This window comes from Trachurus trachurus (assembly GCF_905171665.1).
Source record: "Trachurus trachurus genome assembly, chromosome: 8".
Taxonomy (NCBI): domain Eukaryota; kingdom Metazoa; phylum Chordata; class Actinopteri; order Carangiformes; family Carangidae; genus Trachurus; species Trachurus trachurus.
Window position 1 is genome coordinate 2880001 of NC_139905.1, and position 22387 is coordinate 2902387.

The window sequence follows — 22387 nt, forward strand, 5'->3', positions numbered from 1 at the left end:
TCCCCACAGAAACACTTCCTGTTGTGTTTTGCTGCAGCAGCAGTGAGTTGATCCCAATACATCCATGGTTGATCCCTCTGAGCCACCGTAGTGGACCTTTTATTATTTGTGTCGTTTCCTGCTTCTTTTGCTTCTTCTGATTCGTGTGAAATCAACAGGAGGAGTCAGATGTTCTGCTGCCATGACGACGACACACCGTCATCATCACAATAATAACAGAGAAGACGTTGACATGTTGCTGTTTACTCTTTTTCTTTAACTTTTACAGCTTACATCTTCTTGGTTATAACATCTCTTTACTTCTTTACGTCATTTATCTTTATCTCATCAGTTCTTATGTGAAACTTGATGTTTTTATGTTTAACTTGATGTTGTTTTGTTTAGTTTTTCTGGAGGATCAGAGCGTGTGGAACTCCCTCAGTCTGTCACCGAGTCGTTCTGGTGTTTCCTCAGAGGGGGGAGGAGGGGGGGGGCAGCTCTGTGGAACAATGGAGCAGCGAGAGGAAGTGAAGAAGGGGCCCAGCTCGGGCTTTGTTCCTGAGAGAGAGAGCAGCTCCAACACTCGAGAGTCTCCGTCATCACCGAACACCCCCCCACCCACCTCCACCCACCTCCACCCCTTCCTCTGACAGAGTCACGGCCAGGTTACAGCCACACACACACACACACACACACACACACACACACACACACACACACACACACACACACACACACACACACACACACACACACACACACACACACACACACACACACACACACACACACACACACACTTCGTCTCCACAGTAAACTCACCACGAGTCATTAAAGTTCATTATAACTAAAAATCACAACATTACAACTTTATTCTGAAAATACTTATTGGTTATTCATCATCTATACCATGTTACCATAGTGATATCTGTGTAGTCTTATCTGTCATCAACAAGAGATTACGGGTTACAGGGCGCGTTACGTTTGTGTGGCGGTGTCGCCATGGAGACGAGAGCTGGGACACCGGGTCGGAGGCTCTGATCTTACAAGGTTGGTTTTCAGCCAAGAGACGCTCCATTCTCCCTGGAACTAGTTACAAGGCATTCAATGGTTCTCAAAGTAGAGAGGGTTCAAGGGAGTCCCCAACTTTTTCTTGAAATTTTTACCACTTTTTATAATTAAATTTTTTTTAAACTTTTTTTTTTTTTTAAATGTCCACTTATTTATTTATTAATTTACTTTTATTTTTTAATTTTACCACTTTTTTGGGGGGGGAATTTTTACCATTCTTTATTTTTATTTTTTTTTTACTTTTTTTTTTAGAAATTTTACCACTTTTCTAGATTTTTCTTTAAACTTTTTTTTTTGATAAATTTCACCAGTTTCTTCTAGAACTTTTTAAAAACTTTACTAAATTTTACTGTTTTTTATTTTATTTTATTGTTTTTGAGAAATTTTACCACTCTTCCTAGAAAATATTTTACTTTTTTCATTTTATTTTATTTTTTTAGAAATCTTACCACTTTTTTCTAGAAAATTATTTTTTACAGAAATTTCTCTACAATATTTCCACAAATTCACAACATTGGCCGTAATTTGAACGTATACATTGACCAATTATGTCAATGTATACGTTCTTCAGTCTCAGAACAAATATTTGTGTGCCTCCATTCTCCCTGGAACTAGTTACTAGTCAGTGATTTAACCAGAACTAGGACTCTGGAGCTGGAGACAACCAGGAGCGGGAGCGGAGCGTTCTGGACCAAACACCTGGAGACACGAGCTCCAATCAGAGGAGAGGGTCAGAGGTCAGAGGTCAGAGGCTTCCTGTTTATCACCTGTGTGTTGGTGCAGCTGGAGACTGGGGGGGGGGGTTGACGGTGCAGTGACGGTAAATATCCTCATCATGACAGCAGCTCGTTAATGAACAGGCTCCTCATCAATTAACTGATCAGCTGATCGATCGATCGGCCATGTTGCATCGCCATTTTTTACGTCGAGTGGCAGCGTGACCGTAGGTAACCACGGAAACGGCCTGTTAAAACTGTCACCACTGTGTAGTGTGAGGAAGGATGGAGGCACTGGTGTTGCATTCAGGTGCAGTCAGGCAGACGGCCGTCCGCAAACCAACCGGATGTCATTTTACTCCACCAGAGAAAGACGGTAAAACAATACCACATCACCATGACAACATGTTGTCACGCCTGTATTGTTTTGCCTCGTGCTGGCGGACCACTTGTTTACATAGACGCTTGTTTATCCTGTTACATGCAGCGTCTGTTGTCTGTCTGACGTCTGCCCCATTTCACCTGAATGCAACATCAAGAATACGTTCAGATATGCAACCGCACCGCTAGATGGGGGGAATTCCTACATATTATATCTTTAAACTTAAAGTCTGAGTTGTTATAATGACAGAAATCTGTTTTGATGAATGTAAATAAGCCTTAACTTTGGATTGGCTTAAAATTTTTAGTGCCGATTCATTAAAAAAAAGAAGAAAAAACAGGTTTGTTTTCACTGTAAAGTTTAAAATTGTATACAAAACAAAATTAGACAGATAAAGCGGCGCAAAACTATAAAATAATCACTGCATTCAAAACTAAAACCCATAGAGGCTTGTTTATCCTGTTACATGCAGCGTCTGTTGTCTGTCTGACGTCTGCCCGATTTCACGTGAATGCAACATCAAGAATACGTTCAGATATGCAACCGCACCGCTAGATGGGGGGAGTTCCTACGTATTATACCTTTAAACTGTTAATGAAATGAAAAATGTTTAGTTTGAACCACTCTCTGCTCTGGGAGATAAAACACCAAACAAAACTTCAAACAGTAAAGATCAGAGAGAGTTGACTTCCTTCCTGTCTGTCTTCATTGATTACCTTCCTTTCCTTCTATTGATTATGGATTTGATCCATGAGCAGAGTGTGTGTGTGTGTGTGTGTGTGTGTGTGTGTGTGTGTGTGTGTGTGTGTGTGTGTGTGTGTGTGTGTGTGTGTGAGCTTCCTGTTCGTATTGTTCAGGGGGATGTGAGCTCAGCTCCACACCCGTTCCTCTGCTCATAATGGACTTTTCCTCCTCACAGACAAACTCTCGTCTATCGGGACAATCATATGGAGCACAGGCCCCGCCCCCTCCTCTTCCTCCTCCTCCTCCTCCTCCTCCTCCTCCTCCTCCTCCTCCTCCTCCTCCTCCTCCTCCTCCATGTGACTGGGCCTGTATGGGTGAGGCAGACTCCACTTACAGTAACAGAGATAAGGTGACATATTAACTACAGCACACACACACACACACACACAGATAGAAACAGAAACAGAAACACACACAGCTGCACTTCAGAAGGAAGAAAATAAATAATGAACTCACTTTCCCTTCACGACTCAGTGGATGTTTATATGGAGACAATATTCAGATAAAGATCGAAACAGAGGAAAAACACACAATGTATTAAAGCTCCTTCAAAATAAAGGTACAGTAGATGTTTGTGTTAAAGCTCCTTCAAAATAAAGGTAGATGTTTGTGTTAAAGCTCCTTCAAAATAAAGGTAGATGTTTGTGTTAAAGCTCCATACAGTATAAAGGTAGATGTTTGTATTAAAGCTCCATACAGTATAAAGGTAGATGTTTGTATTAAAGCTCCATACAGTATAAAGGTAGATGTTTGTGTTAAAGCTCCTTCAAAATAAAGGTAGATGTTTGTGTTAAAGCTCCTTCAAAATAAAGGTAGATGTTTGTGTTAAAGCTCCACACAGTATAAAGGTAGATGTTTGTGTTAAAGCTCCATACAGTATAAAGGTAGATGTTTGTGTTAAAGCTCCATACAGTATAAAGGTAGATGTTTGTATTAAAGCTCCATACAGTATAAAGGTAGATGTTTGTGTTAAAGCTCCATACAGTATAAAGGTAGATGTTTGTATTAAAGCTCCATACAGTATAAAGGTAGATGTTTGTGTTAAAGCTCCATACAGTATAAAGGTAGATGTTTGTGTTAAAGCTCCATACAGTATAAAGGTAGATGTCCATGTGTAGTGTGATTATAAAGCAGCTCTAGGTTCTATATTAATACTGTGAAAGTATCAAAGCCTCAGTCCACAGAGAAATGCACACAGCCTGTATTCAGAAACTGAGCCTTAAAACCAGCCGTCAGGACTTCCTGTCACTTTGTGATGTCACAAATAAGCCCCGCCCCCCCGCCCCTATTTCTGTGTGTGTGTGTTTTGTGTTGCTATGTGTTGTATTTATTCAGTTTGGGGGGATCACGGTGTCTAGAAAGCATCAGTGGCTCAGCTGACAGGGACAGCTGACGGCGGTAGCTATGCTAACAGTAACTAAGCTAACAGCTAATATCAGGACGTCAGCTGTTGAAACCCTCCCGTTGTGGGACACGACATGAAACTACTCCAGTTAGCTCAGTCATGTTGGAACTCAGATATTTGCTGGAGAAAATATTTTTTCATGGACCGTTTATTGAGTCACTGAGTTATTAAAGTTAAACAGGTAGCTAACCGTTAGCCCGGCTAATCTCTGATAACCATGACTAATTACAAAAACGTGCACACATAAATAGTAATGTTTGTCCAATCATTGGTTTTATAGACTTTACAAACATCAGATTAGTCTAAACAGCGATATAGTGACATGAAAAATTTGATATCAAAACTCTCGTCCGTCACTATTGTTCTCATGCTGGTTTAGTAGTAGTAACAACAAGGAGATTCGTTCTATTCTGAAATCTGCTCCGTTTTCATTGGATCAGTGAGAAAACATTCAGCCAATGAGAAGAGAGGCTCAGAGCCTCCTCCTCTCTTCTGATTGGCTGACATTTAAAAGTGCAGTATAGTGGTTTGACTTGATAAGACGCTGCAGCTCTGTAAAAACAGCTGTGATGATCACTGTCACTGTAATCACAACTAACACTTCTTCAGCCCTGAGTTTCTGTTTGAACCCCCCCTCCTCTTCTTCCTCCTCTTCCTCCTCCTCCTCCTCTTCCTCCTCCTCCTCCTCCTCCTCCTCCTCCTCCCTTATGGAGTCAGATTCCAGCCTCAGTGAGAATTGAAGGTTTTCACTACGGGCGCCACATACCAACACCATGACATCACCGCCTCAGGACCCCCCCACCCCCACCCCACCCCCTCTACATTCAGATCCAGAGTGCAGCTCTGACAATGGTCGGCACGGAGACAACAGGGAGGATTTGGTTGGTTGGTTGGGGGGGGGGGGGGGGGGGGATGAGGGTCCCAGTGCACACAGACTCATCGTGGACTCGACTCCAACAACAGAAAACAGAAAACAGAGCTGAATGTGAACGAGTCTCCTTCAGTACTGAACCTGCAGCTCTGCAACGCTTTGTTTTTATCTCAGTTAGAAGGACGTCGTGGACACTTGTTTTTAGTTTTTGAGGAACTCGGTTTGATTGGGGGCTAAAATATCTAACACTGTTGCATTATCTCTTCCACACTGCCGTTTCTGAACTGCAACAAACTTTCTGAATAACATCACACAGCTGAAAGGAGGCGCTTGTTGATTGGATTTGAATTTGGAGGGGAAATCCCAGTAACTCTTTCATTTACAGGCTGCTAATTATGTGATAATGTCAAGAAATAACGGTCAATTTTATTCTAATGTCATGTTTATCATAAAGGCAAAAGATTACACATGTTTTTCATGCTTTGAATATTTGGGGAAAGGCCAGAAAATACCTTTGCAATTGGCCGTTATGTCATTACTATGAAATTGACGGTTATTTCTAGACATTATGGTGCAATTACTTATTTTTTCTTGGCTATATCTTGACATTATCACATAATTAGCAGCCTGTAAATGAAAGTGTTACCAGGATTTCCCCTACAAATTTGTCCAATCAACGAGCCCCCCCTTTCAACTGCGTGATGTTATTCAGAAAGTTTGTTGCGCTTCAGAAATGGCAGTGTGAAAGCAGAACTGAAGCAACAGTGTGACGTCTTTCAGAGAGAGAAACATCGCCAAGAAATAACGATTGTTTACGTAGAAATAACAGTCAATAACAACGACTTGGTGGAGAAAAATTCTGGCCCTTTCCAAAAAATTCAAAGCATGAAAACCATGTGTAATCTATTACCTTTAAGAAAAACACGACACTATGAAATTGACTTTTATTTCTAGGCATTTTCTTGACATTATCATGTAATCATCACTTAACTAGCAGCCTGTTAATTAAAGGTTCCTGAAATCCCTCCCGCCTGACCCACAAAGACAAACAGCAAACATGGAGCAGCATGTTAAGTTAGCTGTTCACCGTATGGATGGTCATTCATAGAGCCACAGTTAGCTCTGTAGTTATCAGCTTTGAGGATTGTGTTTGTTGTTTTTTTACTTATCAAATGCACGTGGCTCAGCAAACTGTTTAATATGACAGCAAAATCAATTTAAAAAGGCCTTATAGAAACAGTAAAATTCAATTAAATGTCATGATTAGCCTACCGTTAAATAACGTTAATACGGTCGATCTCATTGGATTTTCTCTTGATTGATAAAAAGCTGATGGAAACCGTGTCCAGACAGCGGCTCCTATTAGTATTTGATTTTGCGATCCGGTGCAAAAATGAATGGAAACACTGAACGTGTTGCAAAACAGCACATAACGTCATTACAAAAGGCTTTTTACTCGATTTAAAGGTCTTTGAAGGAAACGCACTTGAACCGGCATTACTTGCATGAATATTTTTATTGATCTTTAGATAATTCGTTTGACAAGTGGATGGAAACATGGTGAAAAACAGCACCAGCGGAAAATACGGTCAATGACAGACTGAAGTGTTTATTATTGCGGCACTTTGTACATTTGGTCCTGTGACCCGGTTCCCGGTTCAGATGAGCTTTCACACCCGCCACCACAAACGAAACGAACCCTGGTCTGTTTAAAGTGAAACCAAACAGCTCTGGTGTGAAAGCCACCGTAGACAAACCAACGCCATGACTCCGCCGGTCGCTGGATGCTTCGACACACAAGACACAACACAACCTCATCGTGCGTGATGATGAAGATACAATCGACCAGTTGGCCATAAACGAAACCAAACAACACGATTTTAAAGGGACAACGAGGAGTTTTGGAAAAGCAAAGTGTTTCCACACTACATTTATGAGCCTCCGTACCGAGAAAATCTTTGACCAGCGCAAGACAGACTCATGTTTTCATTCATCAAGAATTAAAGTCAGAGGTTGGAAGACGATCACATACCGTCGTAGTTCCCACCATAAACGGAGATTCGGCGGCGTTATTCTCATGACTCGCCACGAAACCGAAAGTAAAGAAACGCTGGTCGGCTCGCCCAGCATTTCCACCACCACTAATAATAACAAAATAACCATAGAGACAAAACCACATATTTATCTAAAATGGACCATTAACAAGTGGTAACGTAGATTCATCCACATTAATATCAGACTTTTTTATAACCAAATAGAAACTCCTCGTTGTCCCTTTAATTCTTGATGAATGAAAACATGAGTCTGTCTTGCGCCGGTCAAACAATTTCACGGTGCGCGGAGGCTCATAAATGTAGTGTGGAAACGCTTCGCTTTTCCAAAACTCCTCGTTGTCCCTTTAAAGTCCGATGTGTCGTCCTCACCTGGGCCAAGGACAGATTTAGATCCAGATTCAGCTCTGACCTGAGACACTTCGGTGGCGTTTAACGTCACTGTCACGTCTCGGCCGCTCGGTCACGTGACCTCTGACCTGAGAGGAGACTAAGAGGAGGATGGTGCCGACCGCCTGGTGCAGAGGAGCCGTTACATAACGCAGCAGAGAATAAAGGAGGCTGCAGCAGCCATTAGTCTGCTGCACGCACTGTATCCCACCACACAAAGTACACAACAGACACAGGACATCGCCTGCAACCACATTCATTATTGTCTCCCCTCCTCTCTCTCAGAGCCTCGGTGAGACCGGGGCGACGTGCTGCTTCCTGTGCAGCTCCTTCTGCTGCACAACGAACGCCATTAACTCCACCGCTGAAGGTGTTTATGTGGAAAAACAACAAGGAGGCAGCGTTCAGCAGACGTCCCAGAGGCCGAGCAGGAATTTACAAGTTGCACAGGGTTAATTAGTGGAGCTGAGAGTCGCAGTCGGAGCAGGAAGTCGGTCGGTCCCGACTCGGAGCTACGTCGCTGCATCACAGGAGAGAAGAAGAAGGTTTAGACCTCGTTAACTCAGGAGATCGTTACTCAGCACGACTGTCACAACCTTCAACTCTGACAAACACTAAACTCTGATCCCTGTGAAAGAGAAAGTCTGCAGAGAGGGCGGGTCTAGATCAACCACCAAGCTGGGGATCATTTGATTACCATGCCGCAGAGAGAGAATGAAAAAATATAAAATTGTCTGTTTAATCTAATTTACACTTCCAGATGCTTTATTTGGGAAATTCCATCTGTGCCTCTTCCCAGCGCTGCGTAATTGACAGGCAGGTCCACAAGCGTAAAAGAGTAAAAAACACACGTCTCAATAAAGAGACGACAGAAGACCCAACGACTAGACAGACAAGGAGAATGAACTGCATGTAACAAAAAAACCAAGAGTATTGTTTTTCATTGCAGCAGGTGATTCACAAGCTCCAAGCTCCACTGCTCCACTTCATCACACAAAACAATCTCCTTACGTTCTGGATTAAAGCAGAATATCCTGAGATATCCCGCCACAAAAGCACTGAAAACCTAGCCTATAAATCTAGCTGCACCCTAGCAGCAGCAGATATATTTGCTCCGTAGGTCTAGAAACGAGCCATAGGAACTTTTTGAGTCTCCAACACCGTTTGTGTTGACCAATCACAGCGCTCTATCTGTTTAGAGAGTCGTTGGGCGGCTCAACGCCATGACAGCGACATACTTGCAACGGCGAAAAACATGACAAGAAGATAGATGGCTTTGGCAAAGGAATCGTTTGAATCGCCCTTGGCATCAACTTTGAAAGAATTAAACTTGTCATTTTCTTTAAAAGTTGAGCAAGAAACTGCACTGAAGTCGTTCATTTGGAAGAAGGATGTATTTGGTGTTTTGCCGACGGGATACGGGAAAAGTTTAATCTACCGACGTCATCCTGCTCTTTGCTCTGATTGGTCGTAGCGCTATTGGTGCAGAGGCAGTTTGAAGGACAGCCTTCATCCCACCGCCTGGATTGAGCCGAGGTCTACCGCTCGTTGACACACTAGACATGTTAATGATATAGTCTGGCTTGTCAGATTACTGAAAACCTGCTTCCATTGAAAACATATTGTCTTTGTGAAGCGATGACAGAGTAAACTGGACATGGGGAACAACCATCACCTCCAGATGGGAGCGTCTAGCTGCAGGGACACGAGCCCAGCGCTCCCACTGATTCAAGATGTAAACAACATATTACAGTCCCTCCAGGATTTCGCGGGCTTTTTTTGTGATTGTTGCGGCCTAAAATGCCTGAATTTGCGGCCACATTTTGAAAAAATTGCGGTGCATGTTGCGATGTTTTAAGCCCTTTTGTTGTGATTAAATTGCGGGAGACAGCGAAAGTTGCAAAAAAAAGTTGCAGTTTTGTTCTGAATAATTAAAAATCAAAGGAAAATTTTGAAATGTCACAAATTAATGTGATGTCATGTTATACCAGCAATTTTCCACTTGTTAAGAAAGGCACAGGAAAATTATATAGAGTTGAAAGTTGTTTTACTTAATTAAAATGTCTGTTTAAAAATCGTGGTAAAAGAACTGTTTTATTAAAACAGTCCAGTCTTTGAATAAAAAGGGGAGGGTGGCTACTCAAGTCCAGGGCCAGGGCCTTAGGATGGGGGAAGGGGCACCTGGCCGCCGGCAGCTCCGCTCCGGCCCTGCAGTGGCGCACTCACTGGATTCCCCCTCGGCGAGTGCTGCGGGGTTGACACAGCCTCGGGTGGTCAACCAGGACAACTCACACACTCAACACGTTCAACTCAGCTTGTGTTCCTTTACTTATCACTTTGTGCACGTTGTATCAAGTTTCTTGCCGTCAGCCCAGCCACGCTGTTCCTCCGTGGACTCACTTTCAACCAGCGCTCCGTCCAGACTCGCACTCTCTGCTGTGTAACTCGCGGAAAGCACCGACAATTGGTCCAATTTGCGGAAAAGTTGCGGTGATTGTACAAAATTGCAAGATCGCAAAAATTCGCGGGGATTGGCTGAATTTGCGTTAATTGTTGCGATCGCAACATCGCGAATTCCTGGAGGGACTGATATTACTTGAAGTAAAAACGTAACAGAAAACCATGTGACCGTCTGTAAACCGTTTTTACATGGTACTAGTATGTGTAATGTGAACAGAAGAACATGTCTAGATGTCTTCTGGATGTCAAAGTCAAAGTAGTTCTCAAAATAGAATAGAGTCTGCCAGCCTGATGGAGGCCTGGTAGAACAGATCTTGAGGTGTACGTGGGACAGGGAAACCCAAGATTTTGCCAGCGGTCTTAACCAGATTAAGTATTTGACCGGTGTCTCTCTGTTAGGACAGAACCAGGACTGAAGGTCCAGACCCGGAGGTCCAGAATCTCCTCAGATCTCCTCATTGTGGCCGTTCCACCATGAAGACGTCTGGTTCATTAAGGATTTGACAGACCAACGTCAGAGCCGACGGACAAACACAAGCAGCTTTTAACACTTTCCCTCCAAAGTGTGTGTGTGTGAGACTTCACCTCCTCCTCCTCCTCCTCCTCATCATCATCATCATCTTCATTTACACCTCGGTGTTGGCTGATGAAGGTCTGGGAGCAGAGCAGAGCCCCACCGAGCCCCCCAGTCTGAAGCTGAACAAACAGCTGCTGTATTTGCTCGACCTCGGAGCAGAGACTCTGTCAGGGACACGTCCTGCTTCTGGACGTCCGTCTCCTTCATGTGAAGCTCTGAACATGAAGCAACAGACTAAAACTTCTTCCACTTCTGGCAGCGAGGAGGTCTGAGACGCTGGCGGCAGCGAGGAGACGCCTCACAAACATCTGCAGCAGGAGAAGGACACCTTGTCCAAATCTGGGAATAACACAGCCAGATCGCTCTGCACACAGCTTATGAACTTGATTAGTTGCAACAAGTCGGTCGGGTTTTACCGTTATGCCCGTTTATCACCAATAAACACAGTAGATGAGGGTGAGTGACTGAGCTGAGGCTGTGTGACAGGTGGGGGGGGGGGGGTCCGACCAGTGCGGGACTCTGACTGCAGCAGGGACTATCATGTCTCTGCTCCGTGACACTGTGACACTGACCGTCGGTGAGCGCTGTGGGACCGGGACTCACGGCAGTACCTGCTGAACGTTGAAAACAGCGGTGATACGCGCTTCCACGTCGGAGTCAACATCGGAGTAACAACATCGTAAAAAGGCGCTTTTGACAAATGCATTTCATTTCATTTCTCAGAGAGTCTGGCCTCATTCCCCCTCTAAGCGTTTGGGGTGGGCGGGAGTAGTAGCGTTGACAGACAACCCCATTCAGCCAATCAGCAAGTTGGTGTAGTGACGGGGCGTTGCACCAGTCGGTCCCTGATTGGCCAACGTGCTGTGTCAATCACGGCGGCGACGCTGATTGGCTCGGCCTTCTGAGGGTTTCAGTCCAAACGCTTAGAATGGGGATGAGGCCAGACTCTCCCTCAGAATGAAATGAAATGCACTTCCGCCAGAGGCTGGTTTACGAGGCTAAGAGAGACCTGCCGTACCGTGTAAAAAAAACAACAACAAAAAAGTGTCACGACTTCCTGTATCTGGCCCTTCAAAATAAAAGCCCTATAGCCTTTCATATAGGCTGCAGTTTAGTCATATTGATTTTGACTTAATTTTGACAAGATACAGCTCCAAATGTTTGTTTGGTTTTTTTCCTACGACCAATCGACCAATGAGATTTTGGTCGGCTAATGTTTTTTTGGTCGACCAGTGCTTGGTCGACTATTTTGCTCCCAAAATCTTTTCTTATTTTAACCTTAAAAAATTCGGCTGAGTTTGTTTGGTTTATTAGAACGTCAATATCACATGATTCACGTGTTATTGATCACATTGCTCATGTTAGCTTAGCATTAGCCTCTAGCCTGGTCCCTCTCTTTATCGTGTCCTCCAGAAACAGAAACACTTCCTGCTGAAGTTCCCACCAGACGGACCAGATCAGCGGCTGAGACGCGTCTGAACCCAAACTCATGAATAAACCATGAGACAGATTCAGCCGGAGCAGCAGACGCCCCGGGGTGGATGTTAGAGGGGCGTCGGGGGTGTCGTTGCCCCCGGCCGCTCCCCTCCCCTCCCACCACCACCACCACCCACTGTTTTGTTTCGATTTTCAACGGCTGCTTTTCACAGAGACACGACAGGTTTACGAGGCTCAGATCATAAAGAGGCCGTGATGAGAACAACGGCAACACGCGCCAGATGGAGATGGAGATGTCACCGTCTGAAGGCTCAAACTCCCTCAGCTGCCTGTGGGAAACTTCAAACCGTCGGTGGGAAACATCAAACCGGTTTAAATCAGTGGAAACCGTGATATTTAAACTGCAGCCCACTCAGTCTGTTTTAAACCTGTTTCACCAACAAGAAGAAATGTCACCCAAACACCACATGAATCTGTTTTCCACACACTGAACTGTTTGATTATTATTATTATTCATAATGTTTTGGTGATTCTGAGATTAGTTGTGTTTAAAGACAATGGGATTTATTATTATTATCCTCCAGAGCGGATTTTCACTCAGTTAAAGGAGCTGTATGTGAGACTGTGGCCAAAACTGTTGCTGCAGTCAGATTCAGATACTGCAGCGCGTTGAGACGATGTAATTGAAGCAGATGAAGCTGTTCACATGAAAACTATCCACTTATAGTGCAGTGTTATGCTGCATCATGCAATAGCCTATTTGTTCTTAATTCATTTCTATTTAATTTGTGTACATTTTAGTCATTAACATTAAAAACACACTCTTTTTGGTAGTAAAAGTTAAAAAAACAAAACAGAATTCCCCAAAATTCTCTCTGCAGACTGCAACACAAGCCGCAATCTTTTGTTTATGACGGTTAAGACTACACAAACACACACGTCGTAACATCGTGTATGTTATGTAAAAAATTATAACGGAAAAAATGGAATGTGGGAAAAAATAAAACAGATTTCATAGAGCCCTATAAATGTGAATATTCTGGTTGTACTATTGTGGTTAGTTAGATCAGTATTTCAGATTTACATGATTCTTCAGTCTCTGTTGACATATTGACCTATTTTATGATCAACTGCCACACAGTTCTTATATATAGCTGCTTTAATTGATGAATAATGTTATGAAATGTCGGAAAACACAGAATCTGCTGATCTCTAGCCTAATGAACAGGGAGATTACTGTGAGTCTCTGTGCTGAGGAACATCTGACACTCTGGGCTTCTTGATTCAAATGATTTAGTTTCCTAAATCAGATCAGAAACTTCTCAGGATTCACAGAAACTCCCTGAAAAAAAAAACGAATCACAGGAGAGCCTTTGACCGACGGAGCAACGAGACGCAGCCGTGAGCTGGGTTCATTGGTTGGATGTGACAGTAACAGATCTCATTAGTTCTCCTCTAACTCGATAAGAGCTCAGTCAGAGTCGACTGAGAGTCCAAACATCTGCTGCTCCGTCAGAGTCAGAGATGAAGGTGGAGTCGTTCCCTGGTGGAGAAGCTTCACGGTCTCCAATGTGTCAGATTAACCAATCACAGCGTCTCGATCGGGAGACTGGCAACACTTCAAGTATGAGTATGACACTGTGTGTAAACAATGAGTCAGAACTCTGTCGTCCCATTGGTCAACGTCAAGGTTCAGGTTCTCATTGTTCCTGACGTTCATAATCGGAACCGACGCTGGAAATTCGTCGGCCACAACAAAACCGTGTGAAAATCTGCCTGAATTTGTCATATTTGCTGAAACTATCCCTGACATGAAATGGGTAATTCACCCTTTGTTGGGCTTCTGATTGGTTTTTGTATTTTTGCACCATAATAAAAGACAATTACAAAAAACAGAAATGAAACAAGAATAGTAAGTGCGGGAGAGGTTAAAAAAAACCTATATGGGCTCATAAAAAGCACCTCCCCAAGAAATATACATACATTCAGAAGATAAATCAACAACAACACGAGTTGCGCAACGTTCTAAGGTTGGACGACCCTGGGATGAAACAAGATAGGTAGACAGTTTCGGCAAAAACTACTTCTTAATTTTTCAATATGGTTAAAAGGTGTGGCTGGGGTTCCTGCAGTAGCGACTCACGATATCCGGAACGTATTCCCGGAGTCATTTTTATCCCATTCCCCAAACCCGAGACAAATAATGAGAAATGTCTCATTTGGATCGAAAAGCAAAGTTATCTAGCAAAGGTAACGTCACCGTTGCTAATGTCGTTTGAACTTTGTGAAGTTTTACGAGGAGAAACGGGAGATCGGCGGAGATTAAGCGTTAAGCACTCATGATAGCTAGCTAGCTAAAACATTAATGTTAGCTAGCTAGCTAGCTATCGTGAGTGACTAAAACAATGATTTTTCACCACTTTTCGTGGAAATGTCATGTAAATTTTTCATACAAGCAATTTAAATCTGCCTTATTTTCAATGGTTTCCAATGGGAGTTAAAACCCTTTCGTGACCATTGTTTGGCGAGCCTAGCAACAGTAACCGTGACAAAGGATGAATTTAGGACAAATTTAGGTTCATAGCGAGACCTTCGATGTATCCTCTTGAAAGTGTCGACCAAGTCTCGGTCTTTACTTTTCACTTTTTCACTTTCGCTGTAGCGTCAAGGCCCATGGGAGTCTATGGAGGCTGACTCAGTGCTGCAGACTCACTCTAGTGGTCAGCAGAGGAACTGCAGCTGCTCCAGCGACTTCAAGCCAAAGACAAAGTTCATGTCTGTCTCACATTAAAGTCTGGACAGAGAGACGTCGTCCATCGACCTCCTGACACTCCTTCATTTATCACTGAAGACGCTGGACACGGACCATGTGGACGGTCTCGGTCCTGGTCCTGTGACCGGTCAGAGGTCAGAGGTCAGAGGTTATCGGCCTGATAAAGACCCCCCCCCCCCCTCTCTGTTCCTAGTCGCTCCGACAGCGAATAAAACAACTGTCAGGCAGAAAGAGAGAGAGTTGTTTTTCTAAATACGGAGTGAGAGGACGATCAAATCAAAACCACATTTCTTTTATTTTAGAAAATTACATTTGACAAAAATGGACCTGGTCCTGAATGAGATTAGTCCTCCGTCATCATCATCATCATCATCATCATGTGACTGGTTCAGACCGGCAGAGACCAACAGCTGCTCATCTACAGACATTAAACCTGCTGCACTGATTTCACTGTAATAACATGTAGATATGAACCACTGCTGCTGCTGCTGCTGCTGCTGCTGCTGTGGAGGATTAATATAATGTGAAAACGACAGGATGGTCTGTTCAAACATTATCAGACTCCCTGGTGAAGACGTCATGGACACCAGCAACTAGATAAGACTGAGTGAGGAGATGTTCCAGGTCAAGGACTTGTCTTATCAGGCCTATAAGAAGCCTGGGCCTTCATGCACAAGTGGCTGTTTCCTTGGATGTTCCCAGTTTGTTGGGTGTTTGTCAGATTGTGTCTCTCAATAAAACTAAAAACTAACCTAAAACTACAAAACTCCACAGCCACGAAACATCTGGACAACTTTAAACAGAACTTTTCCTCAAAACAACTCTTCACAGCGTTCATCAAACTCTCTCTCTCTGTTCTCACTCTCACATTTATAAACATGTTCATCTTGAAACTCTTCCACAGGTCGGGAGCTTCCTGCTACTGAACGCTGCTACGTGATCCTCCTCAACGTTTGATTTGGAAAAGAAACTGAAACCATCACTCATCTAGAAAACCAGAATAATAAGAATCACAACAGGAGGAGGAAGAGGAGGAAAGTTCAGGAGGAGGACACGACGACCACAGTGGTGAAGATGTTATATAACTCTGTTCAAGTCAAACAGAATTAAGGTATATGTTTGTGTTAAAGCTCCATACAGTATAAAGGTAGATGTTTGTGTTAAAGCTCCATACAGTATAAAGGTAGATGTTTGTGTTAAAGCTCCATACAGTATAAAGGTAGATGTTTGTATTAAAGCTCCATACAGTATAAAGGTAGATGTTTGTATTAAAGCTCCATACAGTATAAAGGTAGATGTTTGTATTAAAGCTCCATACAGTATAAAGGTAGATGTTTGTGTTAAAGCTCCATACAGTATAAAGGTAGATGTTTGTGTTAAAGCTCCATACAGTGTAAAGGTAGATGTTTGTGTTAAAGCTCCATACAGTATAAAGGTAGATGTTTGTGTTAAAGCTCCATACAGTATAAAGGTAGATGTTTGTATTAAAGCTCCATACAGTATAAAGGTAGATGTCCATGTGTAGTGTGATTATAAAGCAGCTCTAGGTTCTATATTAATACTGTGAAAGTATCAAAGCCTCAGTCCACAGAGAAATGCACACAGCCTGTATTCAGAAACTGAGCTTTAAAACCAGCCGTCAGGACTTCCTGTCACTTTGTGATGTCACAACAAAGCCCCGCCCCCTCACCACCTGGACAACACCATCCAACCAACATCTTTGCAGGATTTTTAGTTTCTCTGAGTGTTTTATTCTGAAATCTGCTCTGGTTTTATTGGATCACTTTAGAAAATAAACAGTCAGCCAATCAGAAGAGAGACTCAGAGCCTCCTGCTCTCTTCTGATTGGCTGACACCGACCTGTTGTTCCTAGAGCTCCAGAGATGGAAAACTACACTGAGATGGTTTTTAGATGAATAAATAAATAATCTCATCTAATTTACCCGACAACAGCTGCAACAACAACAACCAATGACATCAAACCAAACAGCCAATAAACTTGAGCCCCGTTTCCACTAGGCGGTCGGTACGGAACGGTACACAAAGCACTGCAAGCTGGTGATTGGTCGAGCATATGGCGTCATCGCCCAGCGCGACGGACATCTGAAGCACAACAACACAACCGCGCCATGGCACATAAAATAAAAAGAAGCAATATATTAAGCGGCAATATATATTTAAGCATCAAAGATGTTCAATCAAACCCACATAGTTTGACACAACGTTCAAAACACACACAGTCAGTGTCACAACTAAGCATATAAAGTCAGCTAGCTTAATGGTAACGTATAATGTAAAACACCATAGATGGGCTAACAGAAATTAGCATCGCTATCCCCATTTCGCGGCAACCGAGTCATAGCAGTAAAGTAGCTAAAAACTTTTAATTCTGGCTTCAGCGCTGTTAACACGTCACAGTTTAACCCAGACTCTGTGGTCAGTTTATAACGCTTGCTAGGAAATTTGCTCCGATTTGTTTTGGGAGAAGTGCAGAGTCTGTGGAAGCCCCGACCGGTGACCATGGCAGCGGCTGTCACAGCGGCAGCAGCCGGCTTTTTAGTCGACGTAGTGACGCTTCGACACGCACTCCGCCAACCCCTGAAGGTCTCCTTTATACAATGGAAACGCAAAGCTGACCGTATCTGACCCGAACCGTACCCGTACTGATCGGTACTGTGCCGTACCGTACTGACAGGGGAAACAAGGCTTAACAAACCAAAGGAGGACAGGTGAAGAGGAGGAGGAGGAAGAGGAGGACAGGTGAACAGGTGAGTGTGTCTTACTGTTCCTGTTGGAGCGGAGCTTGCCCAGCAGCTTCTGCGTGGACGTCAGGTCTCCGCTCTTCACGGCCTGCAGCAGGTCCTGCTCCTTCCCCATGGTCTCTCCTCCTTCTACCAGCTGTATTTAAAATCCTCCACCTCCTCCTCCTCCTCCTCCTCCTCCTCCTCCTCCCTCCTCCTCCTCAGAGCCTCCTCCTCATGATGAGCCACATGGAGACATGGAGCTGCCTCAGCTGAGACTCCGCCCCCTCAGCGCTGCTCTTCCTCTTCTTCCTCTTCCTCTTCCTCTTCTCAGCTCTAGTTCTGGTTGAAGACGTTAGTTCCAGAGGAGGTGAAGGAGAAGCAGGAGGAGGAGGAGCTCCTGTCTGCAGGAGGAGCAGCAGGAGGAGCAGAGGAGTCTGAGGTCTGGACTCAGAGTCTGAAAAGAAAAGAGGAGAAAAACAGGTCAGTTCATCATCAATCAGTCAGACTGGAAACCATGGAGACGGAGGAGGAGGAGGAGGAGGAGGAGGAGGAGGAGGACGTATCCCACGGTGACAGTTCAGACACTATCAGCTGTAAACACACACACACACACACACACACACACTCGGAGCTTCATCGTCCCAGTTCTTCTCTCAGACTCGTGCAGCAGCAGGAGGTCGGAGGTCACATGACCCACCGCTCTGAGGAGGAGGAGGAGGAGGAGGAAGAAGTGGAGGAGAAGAGAAGAGGAGGAGAAGGGGAGAAGTGGAGGAGGAGGGGAGAAGAGAAGAGAAGGAAAAGAAAGGAGGAAGAAGAGGAGGAGTAGAGAAGAGGAAGAGGAGAGGAAGAGAAGGGGAGAAGAGGAGGAGGAGGAGGAGGAGAAGAGAAAGAGGGGAGAAAAGAAGGAGGAAGAGGAGGAAGAGAGGAAGAGGAGAGAAGATGAAAAGGAGGAAGAGGAGGAGAAGAGAAGAGAAGAGAAGAGAAGGGGAAGAGAAGAGAAGGAGGAGGAAGAGGAGGAGAAACGGAATAGGAGGAGAAAAGAGGAGAGAAAAGGAGGAGGAAGAGGAGGAGGAGGAAAGAGGAGAGAAGAGGAGGAAAAATAGGAGAAGAAAAGAGGAAGAGGAGGAGGAGGAGAAGAGGCGGAAGAAACAGAGGTGGAAAAAGAGGAGGAGAAGCAGAAGAGGAGGAGGAGAGAGGAAGAGAGGAGAGAGAAAGAGGGGGAGGAGGAAGAAGTGGAGGAGAAGAAAAGAGGAAGAGGAGGAGAAGTGGAGGAGGAGGAAGAAATAGAGGAGGTGGAAAAAGTGGAGGAGAAGCGGAAGAGAAGAGAAGAGGAGGAGGTTGTCAGTGCAGTGTCTCTCCACCAGCAGCACTGAGGCCTCTGACTCTGTTTCTATATAAACAGAGTGTGTTTGCAGCAGGAACACAGGAGGAGAGGAGGAGGAGGAGGAGGAGGAGTAGGAGGAAGTGAGAGAAAGAGAAGGAAGAGGAGAGAAGAGAAGAGGAGGAAGAGGAGACGAAGAGGAGGTGCTGACTGTGACTGTGAGTCCTGAGTTGCTTTGTTTTCCTGTTACAACTCTGTGTGGTTACGTAACCGTCAGGATCAGAGCTGTCAGACACATTTACAGCCGTCATGTCTCCTCCTTCTCCTCCTCCTCCTCCTCCTCTCCTCCTCCTCCTCCTCTCCTCCTCCTCCTCCTCCTCCTCCTCCTCCTCCTCCTCCTCCTCCTCCTCCTCCCTCAGGCGCTCCGTCTTCTCCTCTCCTCTCCTCTCCTCTCCTCTCCTCTCCTCTCCTCTCTGCTCTCATCATGACAAAGGGAACAATAACTCATAAATTCCTGGGTGACACCGCGGGGACTCTGACTCTGACTCTCTGGGTCTGAGTGCAGCGCTGCAACGACCACGATGAGACGATGAAGAAGGAGAAGAGAAGAGAAAAAAAAAACATTTTACTGCTGCAAAACAAAAACATGGCCTGACATTTATGGCTGTGAAGTGAAAGTAGAAGCTGTCACTCACTGGCCCTTTAATACCACTGCAAACAGAGCTGCCTCTTTATTAAAACTACATTAAAAACAGCTCGGTTTGATTTAATATTAATGTTTTGTCTTGTTGTTTCCAGATCCTTGGTGTATTCTTACTAATTGAACCACCTTATATTTATTTTTCTATTCATTTATTCATTCAATTATCTATTATTTTTCTCTCTAAAACTTCACCGTGTCTCTATATATAAAGAATCTGAAGCACCTATAAAACCGGTTTAGGTGTTGTACCTCTGTTTGTTTACATACAGACATGGACCTAGAATGATTTATTATCTCTATATCTCTGTCATTTGTTCTTATATTCGCTTTGTTTTGCTTTTTTCTATTAATCTATGTCATTTATTTATTGTATTTTTGTTATTTTTTTGCACATTTAGTCTGCTGTCTGCCACATCTCAGTTTTATTTAACAAAAAATGAAGAAAAAATCCAATAAAAACGTATTTTCTCACCAGTCCATCCTTTTTTCTATTAATCTATTAATCTATGTCATTTATTTTTTTTGCACATTTAGTGTGCTGTCTGCCACATCTTAGTTTTATTGAAGAAAAAATCCAATTAAAAAAAAACTTTTCTCACCAGTCCATCTCCTTATTGATCAAACACATTAAACATTAAATAATAAGTGGTGGTTTCCAGGTGGTCCTGAATGCACCACAGCCTCATTAGTTTCATTAGTTCAGTGTCCAGAGAGAAATAGCCTAAAATAAAATAAAAAGAAGCTGTCTTTCCTCCAGAGAGAGACACTAACGTTATAAAAACTGATTATTGGTTTATTATCAATATCAATCACATGTAGATCAGATCAGCTGCCGGTTCTCTCCGTCCAACAGGCCGGACTGTGGAGTGTAAACACGGCGGGGATCGAGGCTCCTCCACCGGCTGCACCGACCTTTGCACCAAGGCCACGGAACCGACTGAAGCAGCGGCCACCGGGAGAAAGAAGACCGTGTCGTCACTCCGGTCCGGACCGGACTGGACTGAACTTACCTTTGGTTTGGTTTGGTTTTTCTTTCCAGGTGAGTGTGAAACTTTTCAGTCCGGACCACGGTGGCAGTTTTTGTGGGAAGAGTCCGAGGCGCTGGCGAAGTAATCCGAGATAGTTCCTAGTAGTAGTAGTAGTACTCCGAGAGGAAAAAACAGAGTTTCCGTTGAGTTTAGTGTTTTTAATCCACGGGTGTAAACTTCTGGCAGAGTTAACGCGCGGATTTCAGCGTTGTTTCCGTGTATTTATTGTATTATTATTATTATTATTTTATTATTATTATAATAAAGGACTTGAGGACAAAAACTCCTCGGGATCTGACGCTGCTGCTCCAGCTTTTCCCCTCCGCGCCGTGAATGCCACATTTATTCCGCTGGATTCTCCACTATGCAAGTGGACACGCTGTCAAGGCGCCGTGAACGCAACACGAGACATCCGGCGGAGAGTTTCAAAATAAAACTCTCTCTTTTTTTTTTTTTTTTTTTTTCCTCTTGTGATCTGAGTTCACTTCACCATAGAATGGATGAAAATTATCTGTAAACCATTTTAGACTGTTTCAACACTTAAAGGGATAGTTCACCCAAAATTGAAATTTCACTCATCATCTCCTCCCCCTCATGTGGACTAAGGGCTGGGAGAAGTTTCAGAGTCCTCCGTGGCTTCTCTGAGTTACAGGGGGTCTCGGCGTAGCAGTGCATGTCCATATGACGGTTGCAAATGGATACCAACTGTCTTCGTAACAAAAAGACACACCAAAAAACATCCAAATACCTCCATGCTGCTCGTACAGTAGGCCTATGTAATGTCCGTCTTGTTTTGGGTGAGTAGATAATGAGTGCAATTTGAATTTTGGGTGAACTATCCCTTTAATTTAGATCTGATCTGGTCGGATAAACTGAATACAATTGATTTATGGATCTTGAAGTGGCGTCTTCGTACAAACAGTGGTATCCATGGTCAAAATGTCTGTTTATGTTAAACAGTTCAGCAAGTGGAAGATGAATTGATTTCCAAAAGCACAAAGTTAAACATGAAACACTCTTTTGCAATATTTTAATCAATATCAGTGTGTTATTTTTAAGAGTGAAAAGGGGAAACAAAGTAGCAGCCTGCAAAAGAATGGGAAATCCAGGAGACTTGAGCTCTCAGAGAACTTTGACCAAGGAATCAGACAAGATATTTAGCTACTATTTACACACTCTGATAGTTTCCAAAGAGGGGGTACAGGGGGCCAAACCTTTGCTGAGGGCCCTTTTACTTTTCTGGCAGTTTGAACATGGAAAAGATGAATTTCTTTTTAAATTATATTATTTAAAATGTAAGGGGAATGTATCATCCGTAACTTTATGCCTTTTGGAGATCATTCCATCTTCCACTTGCTGAACTATTCACATTAACAGACATTTGGACCGGGGGTGTTCAGACTTTTGCATGACACTGTATAGATTTTGTTTGGAGGTTGGCTCAATCAAAATTCACAATAACAACATAAACAACGTTTCTCCTGGTTTGTTTTAGCGATACCAGTCACACTTAAATACACTTTGTTCATAATGTTGCTGCAAATTTTCAGCTTGACACACAAAACATCTCCACAACTGTCAACATTTTATTAGGCTACTATTATTATTTAGAGGATTTATTTCTACATATTCCGTTTTGTTAACAGCTGCTCTAATGTTTGTCTTATAATATTGGATTTGTGTCCCGGTGCTTAGAAAAAACAAACAAAAAACATTCATCACACAAAATGGATGA

General features: G+C 43.6%; 1 protein-coding gene across 1 annotated transcript in view; it reads right to left on the reverse strand.

Moving 5' to 3' along the window:
* The window catches only part of caskin2 (CASK interacting protein 2), a 74397-nt gene extending 53431 nt beyond the window's left edge, over nucleotides 1–20966 (reverse strand). Inside the window, exons 1-2 of the mRNA XM_083976550.1 lie at nucleotides 20635–20966; nucleotides 17640–18054 (exon numbers count right to left, since the gene is read on the reverse strand). Of these exons, the coding sequence (XP_083832676.1) occupies nucleotides 17640–17733 (94 nt within the window). The 5' untranslated portion in view covers nucleotides 17734–18054; nucleotides 20635–20966. The remainder of the gene's footprint in view (nucleotides 1–17639; nucleotides 18055–20634) is intronic.
* Between the last annotated feature and the right edge of the window lie 1421 nt (nucleotides 20967–22387).